General features: G+C 41.4%; 1 protein-coding gene and 2 long non-coding RNA genes across 3 annotated transcripts; 2 read left to right on the forward strand and 1 right to left on the reverse strand.

Moving 5' to 3' along the window:
* Positions 1–1,771: 1,771 nt before the first annotated feature.
* On the reverse strand, positions 1,772–12,782 carry LOC144541815 (uncharacterized). The gene is made up of 3 exons (XR_013506878.1): positions 12,737–12,782; positions 2,848–3,271; positions 1,772–2,053 (listed from the first exon to the last, which is right to left on the reverse strand). It is a non-coding gene; the product is annotated as an uncharacterized LOC144541815 (long non-coding RNA).
* Positions 2,796–6,670, forward strand: LOC144541810 (uncharacterized). The gene is made up of 4 exons (XM_078286905.1): positions 2,796–3,289; positions 3,554–4,625; positions 4,712–4,862; positions 5,237–6,670. The coding sequence occupies exons 1-2, from the start codon at positions 3,132–3,134 to the stop codon at positions 4,227–4,229; spliced, it is 834 nt and encodes a 277-aa protein (XP_078143031.1). The 5' UTR covers positions 2,796–3,131; the 3' UTR covers positions 4,230–4,625; positions 4,712–4,862; positions 5,237–6,670.
* Positions 7,621–8,974, forward strand: LOC144541814 (uncharacterized). Its single transcript, XR_013506877.1, has 3 exons — positions 7,621–7,724; positions 8,286–8,356; positions 8,826–8,974. It is a non-coding gene; the product is annotated as an uncharacterized LOC144541814 (long non-coding RNA).
* Positions 12,783–12,881: the final 99 nt, after the last annotated feature.

Below are 12,881 nucleotides of genomic sequence, written 5' to 3' on the forward strand. Positions count from 1 at the left end.
ACCTGCAGCAGTACCTGCTTAAGCAGCAGAGGGCTGAGTCCTGTCCACCACCTGCAGAGGCCTCCGCTACATCAGCTGCCTCCACACCTACATCTAGAACTCTAGGTGAGCTCACATACATATGCAAACACGTGTTGTATGTGAACGTTTAATGTACCTAACACATTATTGTTATTGTTTAATCTCCTAGCGATGGAGGAGGATGAGGAGCTGGAGAGAGGGATGTTAAATCTGTCTCCATCTAAATTTGTCACTGAACTACGTAGGTGGATCTAATTTATCCTACTATAAAATGAGGAAAACTCTGTCCGTCCGTCCGTCCGTCCGCATCCATGCTCCCGATGCATAAGAGGAGGTAAAGACAGATGCATAAGGCCTAAACAGATGCATGAAGCATAACAAACTTGAATGTGTGGGGAAAATGACACTGAATTTTTTTCACCAGCACGTAGGACAAATCCAACAGCTACTGTTTCCAGACCTGCTGAGCCTGAGGACCCCACTGCGACCATTTCTTCTGTGAAAGGTATTTATTTATTTACTTCTCACTTTAATCCATCTTTTATGCTATTCCAATTGTATTATGTTTCATTTTAAAAATCTATTTATCCCGGCCCCGTTGCCGGTCCCCCCTCAGCTGCTTGCCATTGCCCCACAGCTTGGGATAGAGGAGCAAGCACCCAATGTGTGGAGACAAAGTATGGCATTTTCACATAAGTAGCCCTCTTATACTACCAGTATACCTCACATAAACATCAGTTACATTCTGATTAATCCAAATCCATTTTTAATTGCGTTATCTACAGTACTCATGTGATAAGTAATGTTATGTAATGTTAATATCTGCTTTCTGGTTTGTTTGTTTTTTTCACTTTTGGTGCAACTTCTTTTCAAAGCACACAGAAAGCCAGTCTCCCACCATTCTTCTGTGGAGCCAGAGACAGCAGCCCCATCTCTTCCTGAAGGTAGATGTTTCATTTTCTTAAGCGCTATGAGAAAGAATATGTTAAGCAATGTTCATTACTTTAATGTCTTTATTTCACTTGCCTCTCTGGTTTGTATCTCACCATCCTAGATGCATCATCGCATAATGTTGCCTCTGTGGAAGCACAGGAAGACACAATCCTTGTTGAAGGTATTTATTTCTGTGACATTGTTTTACAGTCATTCATTTGGAGCTGTCTTTTTTTCATTGTGTATTTAGTGTTGTTTTGTGTTGTATTGTGTTTGTGTTTTACAGCTCTGCCATGTCCAGCCCCTCCTGTCGAGCAACCTGAAGCCTCTGTCCCTTCACATACCCCACATCAGCCTGCAGCCTCTGTCCTGGGGTATGATAAGGATGTTGCCCAGTGGAACTGCTCTCAACAGCAGAAAATCTGGATGAAGACTGAGTTGGAGGCACTGGCGCTATGGCCAGGGTCGCGTCCAGTACGCCACCCCATGAACATGCTGTCCCTGTGGCGTTATCCACCTCAGCCAGAGCTCATAGACTCAATCTCTGAGCTGCCTTCAACAAAGCACTTTCAGCTCCATCCATTTTTCATTTGGAAGCCGGAGCACACAATCATGGAGAGGCTGAGGAACAATTACATCCTGCCCTGTCTTCATGGATGTCCCAACCCTCAGGTAGCTTCTTCTGGTGTTGGAAAGCCCAGAGTAGTCATTGGCACCAGCGGCCAGTACTATATTTTAGCCTCACGGCTCACCTGCAAGGCTTGTAAGAAGTACTGGCATGCTGACAAGCCCCAAGGGCTGGAGAAGCTGCCGACGAAATTTACTAACATTGTGCCAGCTCTCCTCACATATAAAAAGGCCATCTGCAAATCTGTGATGGATGAGATGAGGCGTAGTGGCAGATCACCTGAGGACACGGCAAAGCAGCTGACAGAGGTCCTCCACCTTAAATATGAGAGAGCTCACCTGGTGTAGCATCCCCGGCTGAATGATGGTCTAACTCTTAAACTGATGGTTCAAAAAGTGTTTATTTTTGAGCAAATAGACGACACTGTAGCTCCATGAAAACCGTGAACTCCCCTTGAACATACCGTAAGAGCTACAAAAGTAAACAAAAATAAAAGCATTACCATCTTTTCACATTCTGATGATAGGCTTATTGCACTATAGCCTTACAATATTCAACAAAACGAAAATCATGTATTATTAACCTCTAACTGAAAATAAATCACAGTTTATATTCCAATCATGAAATATCACCTTTTTAACCCGTTAGCTTAGTGACAACCTCTGATAGAGTGCTATAGGTAAGCGTATTTAACTTAAAATGAAATATTAACAGTCATAACAGTCATTTTTATGTCACATATGCAGCTTTAACCGTATATATTGCAGTTACTGCAAAACACACAAATGCTGCATTTCTTTATACTAGCAAGCAAACTCTACCGAGATGAATGCCCTTTAAGACCGACAGCATTGCCTTGAATTGAGCTAATATAGCAGCCTTGCTAGCCTAAACGCACTAGCATAAAACTCGGCAAAACTATAAAAAAGCACCACAACATGACTGAACATTAAACACCACATGAAACGAAATGATGACAAACCTTGTGCCCTTATCAGCCTGGTGCTAAACAAACAAAATACCCAGCATTTTCTAACGTTAGGCAGACACCGTGCCATGCGGACACACTTGACGATCTACTATACAGATTTTTCCGTTTTCCGTAAAGACTCCTTCAAAATAAAAGCCCCAACCTTAATATCTAAAATAACGGGCCAAATAATAACCTAACCTTAAGAAAATACTTATAGGATTAATAAACATGAAAAACAACAAATTCTTGAAGTATGCTGGGCCATACTAAAGGTCATTTACACCTGGCCTACCTGCTCAGTGTGCAGAACATCAGGGATGCTGATGCAGGATTATACGGCCAGAGAACCATCACTGGGCTCCTCAGACAGACGGACACCCCTGCTCCATTTGGTGGATACTCTGATGCTGATGGCTGGTATCCATTTCTTCACACTACCTGGTCGACTGCCTGATCCATGAATATCAGCGGCAGGAGCAGCTCCTGACTCTGCTGCTACAGGGGACTTTTGGTCGGACCCTGAGATCTGATCACACCCGCAAAGTGGCTAGGAAGGTTGTCTTGTCATCCGGCACCATGTCATCGTATGCCATCATGAATGAGAACTGGATGATCCTGTCCTGGGTGATGCTGCAGTCGGAGTGTGATCGGTCTCTTCATCCCATGTATGAGGGTCTGGCTCAACGGTACTCCGCTGCTGGAGTGGAGAAGGCAGGCTACCAGTGGGTGGACAGGTATACATAACAAGTTTCAATTCAAAACTCAGATTTTTATGTATTTAACCTGTTGTGCTCTCTTTGTTAACTGACGTTATATAGTTTGTTTTATTGTTAGATGAGATGTTTTCAGGTCACAGGCTTTTTTTAATCTCATTTGCACAGTTTATTGTGTAATCTGCTCCTTTTTGTTTGTAGTCCAAATATATATAAATAACAACAATAAATAACAAAATTACAAATTCATACAATAAGACTCATTTTGTACAAAATATGTTGTAGGGACTGCTGTGCTGCCTTCAAGGTCCTGGACGCTGGGGCTCAGGAGCACCTCTTCTGGGACTGCTGGAAGACCACAGAGGCTATAGTGGCAGAGGCGACCTCTGGATCCCTGGCTAACAGCAGTGCCTCAAGGACCAAGTTTAACAAAGACATAACTGTTAAGTTAGACTTGTTCCACTGCATGCGGCGCTTTACCAGGGAGTGTGTCTCAGAACATCATCCTCTCTACAGCTCTTTCTGCCAGTTCCTCTCTGCAGCATTCATTGTTGTGGACCAGAGTGACCTCCAGAAGCTCAAAGAGGCATACGACTTCTGTGGAATCTGTCCGGTAAATCCCACCAAGCAGCACATAAGAGAGCACTGTAGGACAAAGATACCACAGCCCAGAGAACTGCTGCAGAGAGTTGAAGACATCCTACATCACTTCCACCTGGCAAAGGACTCCAATGATGTGCTCCTCTTCATGGCCTCCATGTTGAAGATGTGGAGGATTCAGCGTATCCACATCCTGCGAGGCTGCCTGAGTGACCCTGAGGTGGGGGAGGGAATCCTCTACAGGTACGGTGGCACCTTGCAGCTCAACTACACCAAGGGCGAGGGGGCCGCTGTACCTATCTGGATCCCTGTGAGAGGCACCTCTCAGCAGGAGGGCTTCCACTTTCACCAAGCCCAGTGAGTAACAGGCAACCGGGTGTCTAGTGAACTTTTCCAGGCCCAGGCCATGACTGGAGTGGTGCGTTGGAACTTCCAGAGGCTGGTGGACCTGAAGCAGCCTGGTGTGGAGCTGCCAGCTGTGTTTGACCCTCTGTTAATCGCGGAACTGAACATGTACTCTTTAAAGGTGACAGGGAAGGCAAAATATCCAGCTCTGCAGGTTTCAAACAGGGACACGGGGGAGAGATTTGGACTGGAGTATGTGGAGCCAGGCTGTCGTCCTGTTGTGTTAAACTGGGACAAGCACAAGGCACAGGATAACATCTCAGCTGCTGTAGCCATGGAGACACAGCAGCAGCCCTCTGCCCAGGAGGAAGTGCATCAATGCCCAGCTGCTGTAGGGGGCACGGACTCTCAGGTAATCCAGACTGATTACTCGCTGTCATTAACTGACTGACCAACAGACTGACTCACTAAATCACTTTATTTGATTCTATATTTCAGAAGAGCAGTGGCACTGTCTAAGACGATCCACTTCGACCAGTGTTGATCCTGTCTTCCCAGCGGTGCTCTGCAGCAGTTTCCCAGTCCCAGCCTCCCTTGACACCAGTGTCTGCCACAGCCAAAGCCGAGTCTCAGGCCTTCATGAATACAGGTCACTCAAATTAAAGCCTACCTACCATCCCTCATACAAACTTCACAGCTTAAAACAGGCTTGGTCACTTTGGTTGGAATTAATATAGTGATAATCATGTTAATATTTTTCCATTATCAATATTTAAAATGTAGCTTGTGCACGCAAAATGTAAAATAATTTTTAAATTATAAAATATTTTTAAATTTTTTAAAATCTTATTAATGTTCAACAAATTGAGTTCATGTGTTATTTGAAACAACTCTTCACACTTGCCAAATATACAATTTATAACTAATGTTAACATTTTTAAATAAATCATCACATTACTTTTCCTCTTAAATTCGACATAAAACACTATAATAATCATATGCTTTATTTTTCACACCTGCCAGGTGTAGCACCGCTGCCTGTTTCCTCCTCTCCCAGGGCCACCCGCACTGAACCCATTAAGACAGGGGGCCTTATTCAAGTGCTGGACCACAGCCGGTGGACGGAACCCATGAGAGCTGCCATCGATGGGCTTCTGATTAAGCACCACGGATCTAAAGATCTTTTGAAGCGGGTGGATGCAGACTATGCTGCCATGGTACAGAGGGCGTGCACCGACCCCAACAGCCTCCTTCATCCTACCACGTGCCAGCATATCTCCAGATATGTAAAGCATCTGGCCAAGTTAAAGAACACCAGCTCTTCCCTCAACACCAGCTCAGAGAAGGTTTGGGAGACACAGCAGCTGTGGCAAAGTTTGACCACAGGCAGCCGTACGGTCAGTGTGCCTGTCACAACCCTTCCTCCTGCAACTCTCAACCCTCCGGCCGTGGCTCCCCCTCAGGAGGAGTCACTGACCCGGGCCACAGTGGAGAAGATTGTGACAGAGATCCTGGAAAAACAGCAGCAACCACAGCAGCAGCAACAGCAGACAAAGAAGATGACAAGGAACTGTTTAGCCTGTGGTCAGCCAAAGTCACGGTATCTTGGTGATGGCTCTTCAATTCAACAGTTAAGTACTTTTACTGCTCCACAAAGGTCTTTAAGACCTACGCAGATGAAGGCCTCACAAACCCCAGGATGCCTTTTGATGAGTTTACTGCCTCTCCTTTTTTTGAGCGGGAGCTAGAGGCTGCCAGACAGAGGGGGGCAGAGTGGAAGAAGGTGGCAGAGGAGAGGGCAAAGAGGAAGTCAGCAGTGCAGCTGCCAACAGGCCGCCTGTGCAGAGGCCCCAACAGCCCACACATTCATACCAGCTTCCCCGGGGTGCAAGGGAAGTATATCTGCTGCCCTTCCAGAGTGTTGTCCCTATACAAGGCACAAGGCATGGCCAAGGAGATGACCTGGATGGAGTTCCAACAGTCTGCCTTTTATAAGGCTGAAAGGGACAGATGGGTTGCAGAGAGAGGGAAGTGACCACCCTCGACCCCACCCACACACATACAGCACTGCACATTGTATAGTACTACAACTAACATTTTTTTTCAATATTAATTGATCTGTCGATTATTTTTTCATCCTCAAATGTCTTGTTTCGTCCTACCAACATTCCAAAACCCAAAGATATTCAGATTACAATTATATGAAACAGAGAAAGGCAGAAAATCCTCACATTGGAGGAGCTGCAACAAGAGAATGTTTGGCATTTTTGCTTGAAAATGACATAAAAGATCAATCAATCATCAAAATGGTTGTTGATTATTTTCTGTTGAGTTACTAATCAGTTGACTAATCGTTTCAGCACTAATATTGTATATATGTTTATGTACGCACTATTTACTGTATATTTACTGTATATATCACTTACTGTTCATTAGTTGTATATATCATCTATTTGGGCGTGTACATTTTTGATTTTGTGTGTTTTGTTCAGAATTCGGCTGTGTGTTTTCAATAAAATATCTCAAAAGGATTACTGTGGCTGTCTTTACTTAATAGGGGTAGAAAATTAAATAATCACAACATTTTTATTCATATGCTCAACTGTACACTTCCATCAAAGGAATAAACATCCATTGTTGTGCCTCCATTGTTGCCTCATAGGCAAAATATAGGCCAACCATACTGTAATATGATACTGTCATGATGCCATAATATCATACTGTCATAACATTTGGAAATTAGTGTCTTATTTGCATAATTATTATGGAGTGTCAGCCTGTTCTTCAAATTTAATTTGACAAATAGCAGCATGTAAAAGTAGTAATATCTAAATTTTAAATCACAAGGTTTTAATTTAATTCTAGAAGATTAAATATCTTACCGAATGATTAGTTGTGTGAATAACATTCAGTGATCTTTACACAGACTATATAATGTTTATCAAAAATGACAAAGTTAAGAAAATGTATGTATGAAAAGAAGATAACCTAATAATATTTAATAATGATCATTAGTTAATAGTAATGATCATCGTCACTCTGGGCCAGGACACTGCTGAAAAGGATTGTCAGTGTCATCTCAAGACAGACTACGGGAGTAAATATTTACTATAAGATGGTGCATGGTAGCTGTATAAAAAACGTCAAAACACCATCAGAACTTTGTTCCAGACGAGATTCGATCCTGTGCTCGCATGAGAAGACAGCAAGAGCTTACTTCATCATGAAAGCCCGCTACAGCTATCCGCGGCTGGCCGGGAATTGACAAGCGGGGATACTCACCACTATACTAACGAGGAAAGACACGGTGCACCGGAGGCGGGTTGCATCATGTCCAAACCAGAGCCATATAGAGAGAGAGTTGCGTCATCTCCGTTCTCTCCAATGGACCATTTTTTTACAGCAGTGGCGGATCGCGGAGCCTCTCAATAGTTCCCGGAAGTTAGCGGCTAACACTAGCAGCGCAGTAGAGTTGCAGCGGAATGGACCGTTTGTGATGTACTTTGAAAGGGTAAGATGTTTAAAGAATCAGATTGTATATTATCAGCACATCTGAATCAAATTAACATGTGCATTAAAGCATGTTAGTGGATTATCCCCCTCTAAATTAGTAGATTTAGGGAACGTTAACAGATAACAGATTAGGCTAGGATACTGAATAAAGTTAGCAACACATAACGTTAACCACGAACAGCCTATTAATTATAAATTCCGTTCTCTTAATGCCATTTCATCCAACGTTGTGGAATTAGAGAAAAATACTTCTAAACGTGATTTTTTGCGGGGTGGGGGGAGTTAAATATTAGTTAAATATAACATTGGGGCATGTGTTTGTAGAGTGGTGGGTGGAGGTGGTGAAATGAGGATATCCATTTTGGAGTAAGAGCTAATAATAAAGTTAACGTTACACAATAATAAGGAAGAGAGCTATGTTTGTGATACATCGCTATTGATATGGATTTAGAGTGCATATTTGAGACTTCAAAACAGTAAACAAAAACGTAACTTATGGGTTGAGTGTTTTTAGGCTTTGTGATTCTGTTGACTATTACCTGTCTGTATTATGTTGCAGCTCAGCTGATTTTGGATTGATGGCAAAGGGAGAGGGAAGTTGGAGGACCTAAGTGAGATTGAAAACACAAGGTAAATTTAAAATAGGCCAGCAATTTTGAAAAATGAATCATACTAGGCTAAATGGGGAATCATACTAAATACTAAAAGTATTATACTACAGTATTATATAAGTAATCATACTAAACATGTATTCTATTACTGTATTATATAAGTAATCTTATCTTGTTAGTGTATATTAGTAACCTGCTGTAGGAGCACTGGACATGTATACACTCATTACATATATAAAAGACAACCAAGAACATGAGACAACTTTATATAAATTAATATCACATCAGTAACTGATGCCACTTGTCATACTTTGTTAAACATCAGCAGCAAAAGCTGTTGATGATCACAACTAATGAAGTTCCATAACTTAAGTTGAGGAACAAAGACCACACCTCGTCTCCCAAGGCAATTTCCCATCCAAGCCTATATAGGTGTGTCTAACCCTTTCTCCTCTGTCTTTTTCTCCCTCTCTCCCTCTCTCTTTCAGCCCAAGAACCACAGGGGGATTCAATGGAGCCTGAAGACTCCCTGCAATGAGACAGCACCCTCACCCTGCACCCTGAGTCTCAACTCCCTGGGTTTTACAAGCCTTTCCCTGTTCCTTATTTTTAATAAACCAAACATTAAGCTTCCCAATGGTATGGTCTTTGTTTGTGAAAAAGTGCAAATGAAGTGTTTGAATATTATTACCTCGCATATTTTTTTGTTGTTGTGATCTTTAGTGATAGTAAGATTGCTCCTGCTGACTTGAGCCAACCATTTTTTTCTTCTCTCCGTGTCAGTGGGGAAACCGTACACTTATTTGTGGTTTCCATAACATTTGGAAATAAGTGTTTATTATCAAGGATGGTAATCAGTCAGTAACTGTGTCCACTTGGACACGAGACACTTTTTTAATAGTTTTATATTGTTTATCTTCATAGTTTTTATAGTGTGTTATATTGATCTATATTGCCTTCATCTTTTCTGCACCATTTTTATTCTTATTTACCTTATTATTTTACTGTATTATATACCTTATTTCCTGTCATTGTACTGTACACCACTGCTGTGACACCCGAATTTCCCCTAGGGGATCAATAAAGTGCAATCTTATCTTATCTTATCTTAGCTGCTGCTAACCATATATCATTTTATCATCCCCAGCTCCACCCCAGCATCCACCTGTAGGCTCTGATTCTAGGTCTCCCCCGGATTGTCCCTCCCTGGCTGCTCTCTTTGGCTAGCTAGGTGCACGCTTGCAGGGAGTGACAGGATTAGAGCCTAGACGCCATACTAAACTCTGTATATTTGCATTCATTCTCAATAATCTGTTAACGTGAGTTGGCAGACTGAATTATGTTCAAGGTCAATTTGATAGAAAGAAATGCCAGCGCTCATAATGTCCTTTCATCTTTTTAATACATGGGCAGCTAGATAAAAACTCACTGATGAAGTAGGGATTGACATAAACCACACTAGCTTGTGAAAATACATTTGTACATTTGTACTCCTTTCTCCGAGCGATTGGAGCATCCCCATGCAGCACAGCAAACCATGGTGGAGACTATATGCAAGGACAACACGGAGGAAAGGGCACAGACAACCTGCTTGACATGCTATTCATGTTTCTGAGTTTATTAGAGATTTATTTAATGAATTCATTGCGGTAAATAAATGCATAGTAAAAAGACAAAAGATACATAAAATATATATATTTATATGTGTATAAATATATATGTGTTTTAATGTGTCCTGTCCTGTCTGGATGGGATGTGTTTTAATGTACCCTTTTTAATAAGCAGATTTCTGCTTAAGTCATTAAGATTACTTAGGCCCTCAGTTACCATGGGATTACTGAAACCACCATGAATTAAAGAAATGGTAGAAAATTAATCTAATCTGAATTTTGAAACATTCCTTCCCTTCCCCTCCCTTTAAATATATCAATAAACATTAGGATGCGATTACTCTTGACTACCATACAAGTTTTACTTTTTAAAAAAACATTGATGTAACTACATACACATGTCGGTGTGCTATATAAATATTGTATATAAATATTGTAAATCAATGCATTTATTGACTACTAATTACCAAAAATCGCAGTTCTGTCTCTCTGTATTTACGTTTTCAAATTGCCCGCCAAGTACTTCCTGGAACTAGCTGAAGCTACGTGAATCACGTGACGATCAAGCATTTTGGACTTCCGTTGACGCAACTCTCTCTCTCTATGGCTCTGGTCCAAACTACCGGGAGTCACTGTGGCTGCGATATATTTTTGGCCACAACGTGAGAGTCTATGGGCCGGTGGCGCTGTTCCCATTTTTAGTCTAGTCATGTTTATTTATACAGCTCTTTATCACAGTCCAGTCTCAAAGGGCTTTACATACCACCATATACATCATATACCATACTGCACCATACATACATACATACTACATATGTACATATATGTGTGTGTGTGTGTGTGTGTGTGTGTGTGTGGGGGGGGGGGGTGGATTACAGAGAATGTAATTTCATGCAAAAGTTCCAAAGGATTCCTATGTATTTCACATTTTGAAACTCTCCTTCTCCACACCTCTGTGTTTAGACGCTGACGTGTTGCTGTTTGTTTTATACCTTTCATCTACATGACTACACTTTACAGCTCCGGTGTTCAGCTGACGCTCTTATCTACCGCTGCCTTGCTCAAGAACCAGCGGCTGTTAATAAAACCAGTCCTATCAGTGCAGGTAGTGAACCTGAACACAGTCTCTGCAGGATATGCAATTTCTCATCCCTGCAATATCATTTACTTTATCACGTACACTACTTATTTTTTATGATGATTTTCCTCCATTTGGGAAATCATGAAAGAACTACAAAAATGGTGGGTGAACTACAACCTACAGTAAAGCCATGGCTGTACATTGAAAGGTCAGCAACTGAGGAGTTCAAATTTATTTGACCTTTGAGCGCAGCATGATGTGCGCTGAGCGCTGGATCCAAGTGACTAATTTCATTTCTTCTAATGTGTGTCCTTATGGAGATTTTCCAAAATAATTGTGTCATTAACAGATATAACAGATAAAACACAGGGTTGATTTCCTAGTGATTGACAGGTCACCTGTCCAGTGATTGACAGGTCGATTACGGGCCAATAGCAGGCAGAGCTGCGGATGACCCAAACCCCGCCCTCTCCACCTTGGCTCCGCCCTCTGCCTCTCTTTGGCTGCTCCGCTCCAAAAAATGTCAACATGGCGACGACCGTAAACACAATCTGCAGCTTCAAAACCTTCAGAAGCCAGCGGGTGTAGAACATTCACTATGAACTGAACATCTGATTTTACAGTCTGTGGTTGGACCACGGCCCGCAAAAAAACTGTCTCCATACAACTCTGTCTGCGCTGAGCACGAAATCTTTGTTGTGCTTTAACTATTATTATTAATGAGTCAGATTTTTCTGGCAGAATAAATGAAATAATAAAATAAAGTTTATTACTGAATTGAACAGCGATCCGTGTTTTACAAAGGAGAAAAGGAAAATCAAGTCCTTTATAAATGTGCTGTTTTCTGACCAGGAAAACGAAAAATGCCTTCTTTTTCATTTGTCGATTTTTAAATGAAAATCAAATCACCATTTGTTTTTCTTTTTCCTTTTCTTTCTGCTTCTGAAAAGAAAATAGAATGACCAAAAAAATACACGGACCAAACAACTAGTAGGCTAACTTTTAAAAAGGCTATTTGAAAATAAAGAAAGAATGACTCAGGTGCGAAGTGACAGATCAGACTTTATGTGTTGGTTAGTGCAGGCTTTCACCCAATCTATCTAGTTTCACCTGTTTCTCATTAATAATAATACGAATAACAATAATAATAATTTAATAATTTCCGTTTTCGAATTACAGTGTTTTATGGGCCTAGTTGTATTTTCCTTCCAACTAACTGCACTGGTATTTATCTGGTTTCTAGTCATTTATTTTTTGCGGTGCACTGGTCCTTTTTAAGAGCCAAGTGTGTTTTTTCTCCAAGCCCTGCTACAACACTGACTGGCTTTAGCTTGAAAAGATGTTCATTATAAAGTACATACAAAAAGCCATGCAAAGAAACGTTTCAGACAAGATGCAAGCCATCCAATATGGTGAAGAATTAAGTTTAAGTTTAGCTGCAAAACAACTAGGCTTAACCTACCTTGCCATTTAAAAAATCAGCACAAAATGTAGTGCTGTAATAATATCAGAGAAAGATTACATACTTACACGCATACAGGACACTGAGGCAAATAGACAAAGTATTGTCTTTACATAACTGACGGACAGATGTCTGCTTTTTGGAAGCAGTGGCAACAAAGCTATTGACCTTTTGTTGTTGACAGTCATGAAAACTAGCTTTATATAACTTTTTACACATTTATTCCTCCTTGGCGCAATATCATACCTTTCATTTGCTGCACATCCTCTTTTTTCTTTTCTCTCTCTATCGGATTGGACATCTTGCCGTTTGATTACCATGAATTTCTTCATCATGATTGACACTTTAACGGCCCTGTGCTCGCTGACTGCTCTGCTCCATCAGATCAAGT

This window comes from Centroberyx gerrardi, chromosome 11, assembly GCF_048128805.1.
Source record: "Centroberyx gerrardi isolate f3 chromosome 11, fCenGer3.hap1.cur.20231027, whole genome shotgun sequence".
Classification (NCBI taxonomy): domain Eukaryota; kingdom Metazoa; phylum Chordata; class Actinopteri; order Beryciformes; family Berycidae; genus Centroberyx; species Centroberyx gerrardi.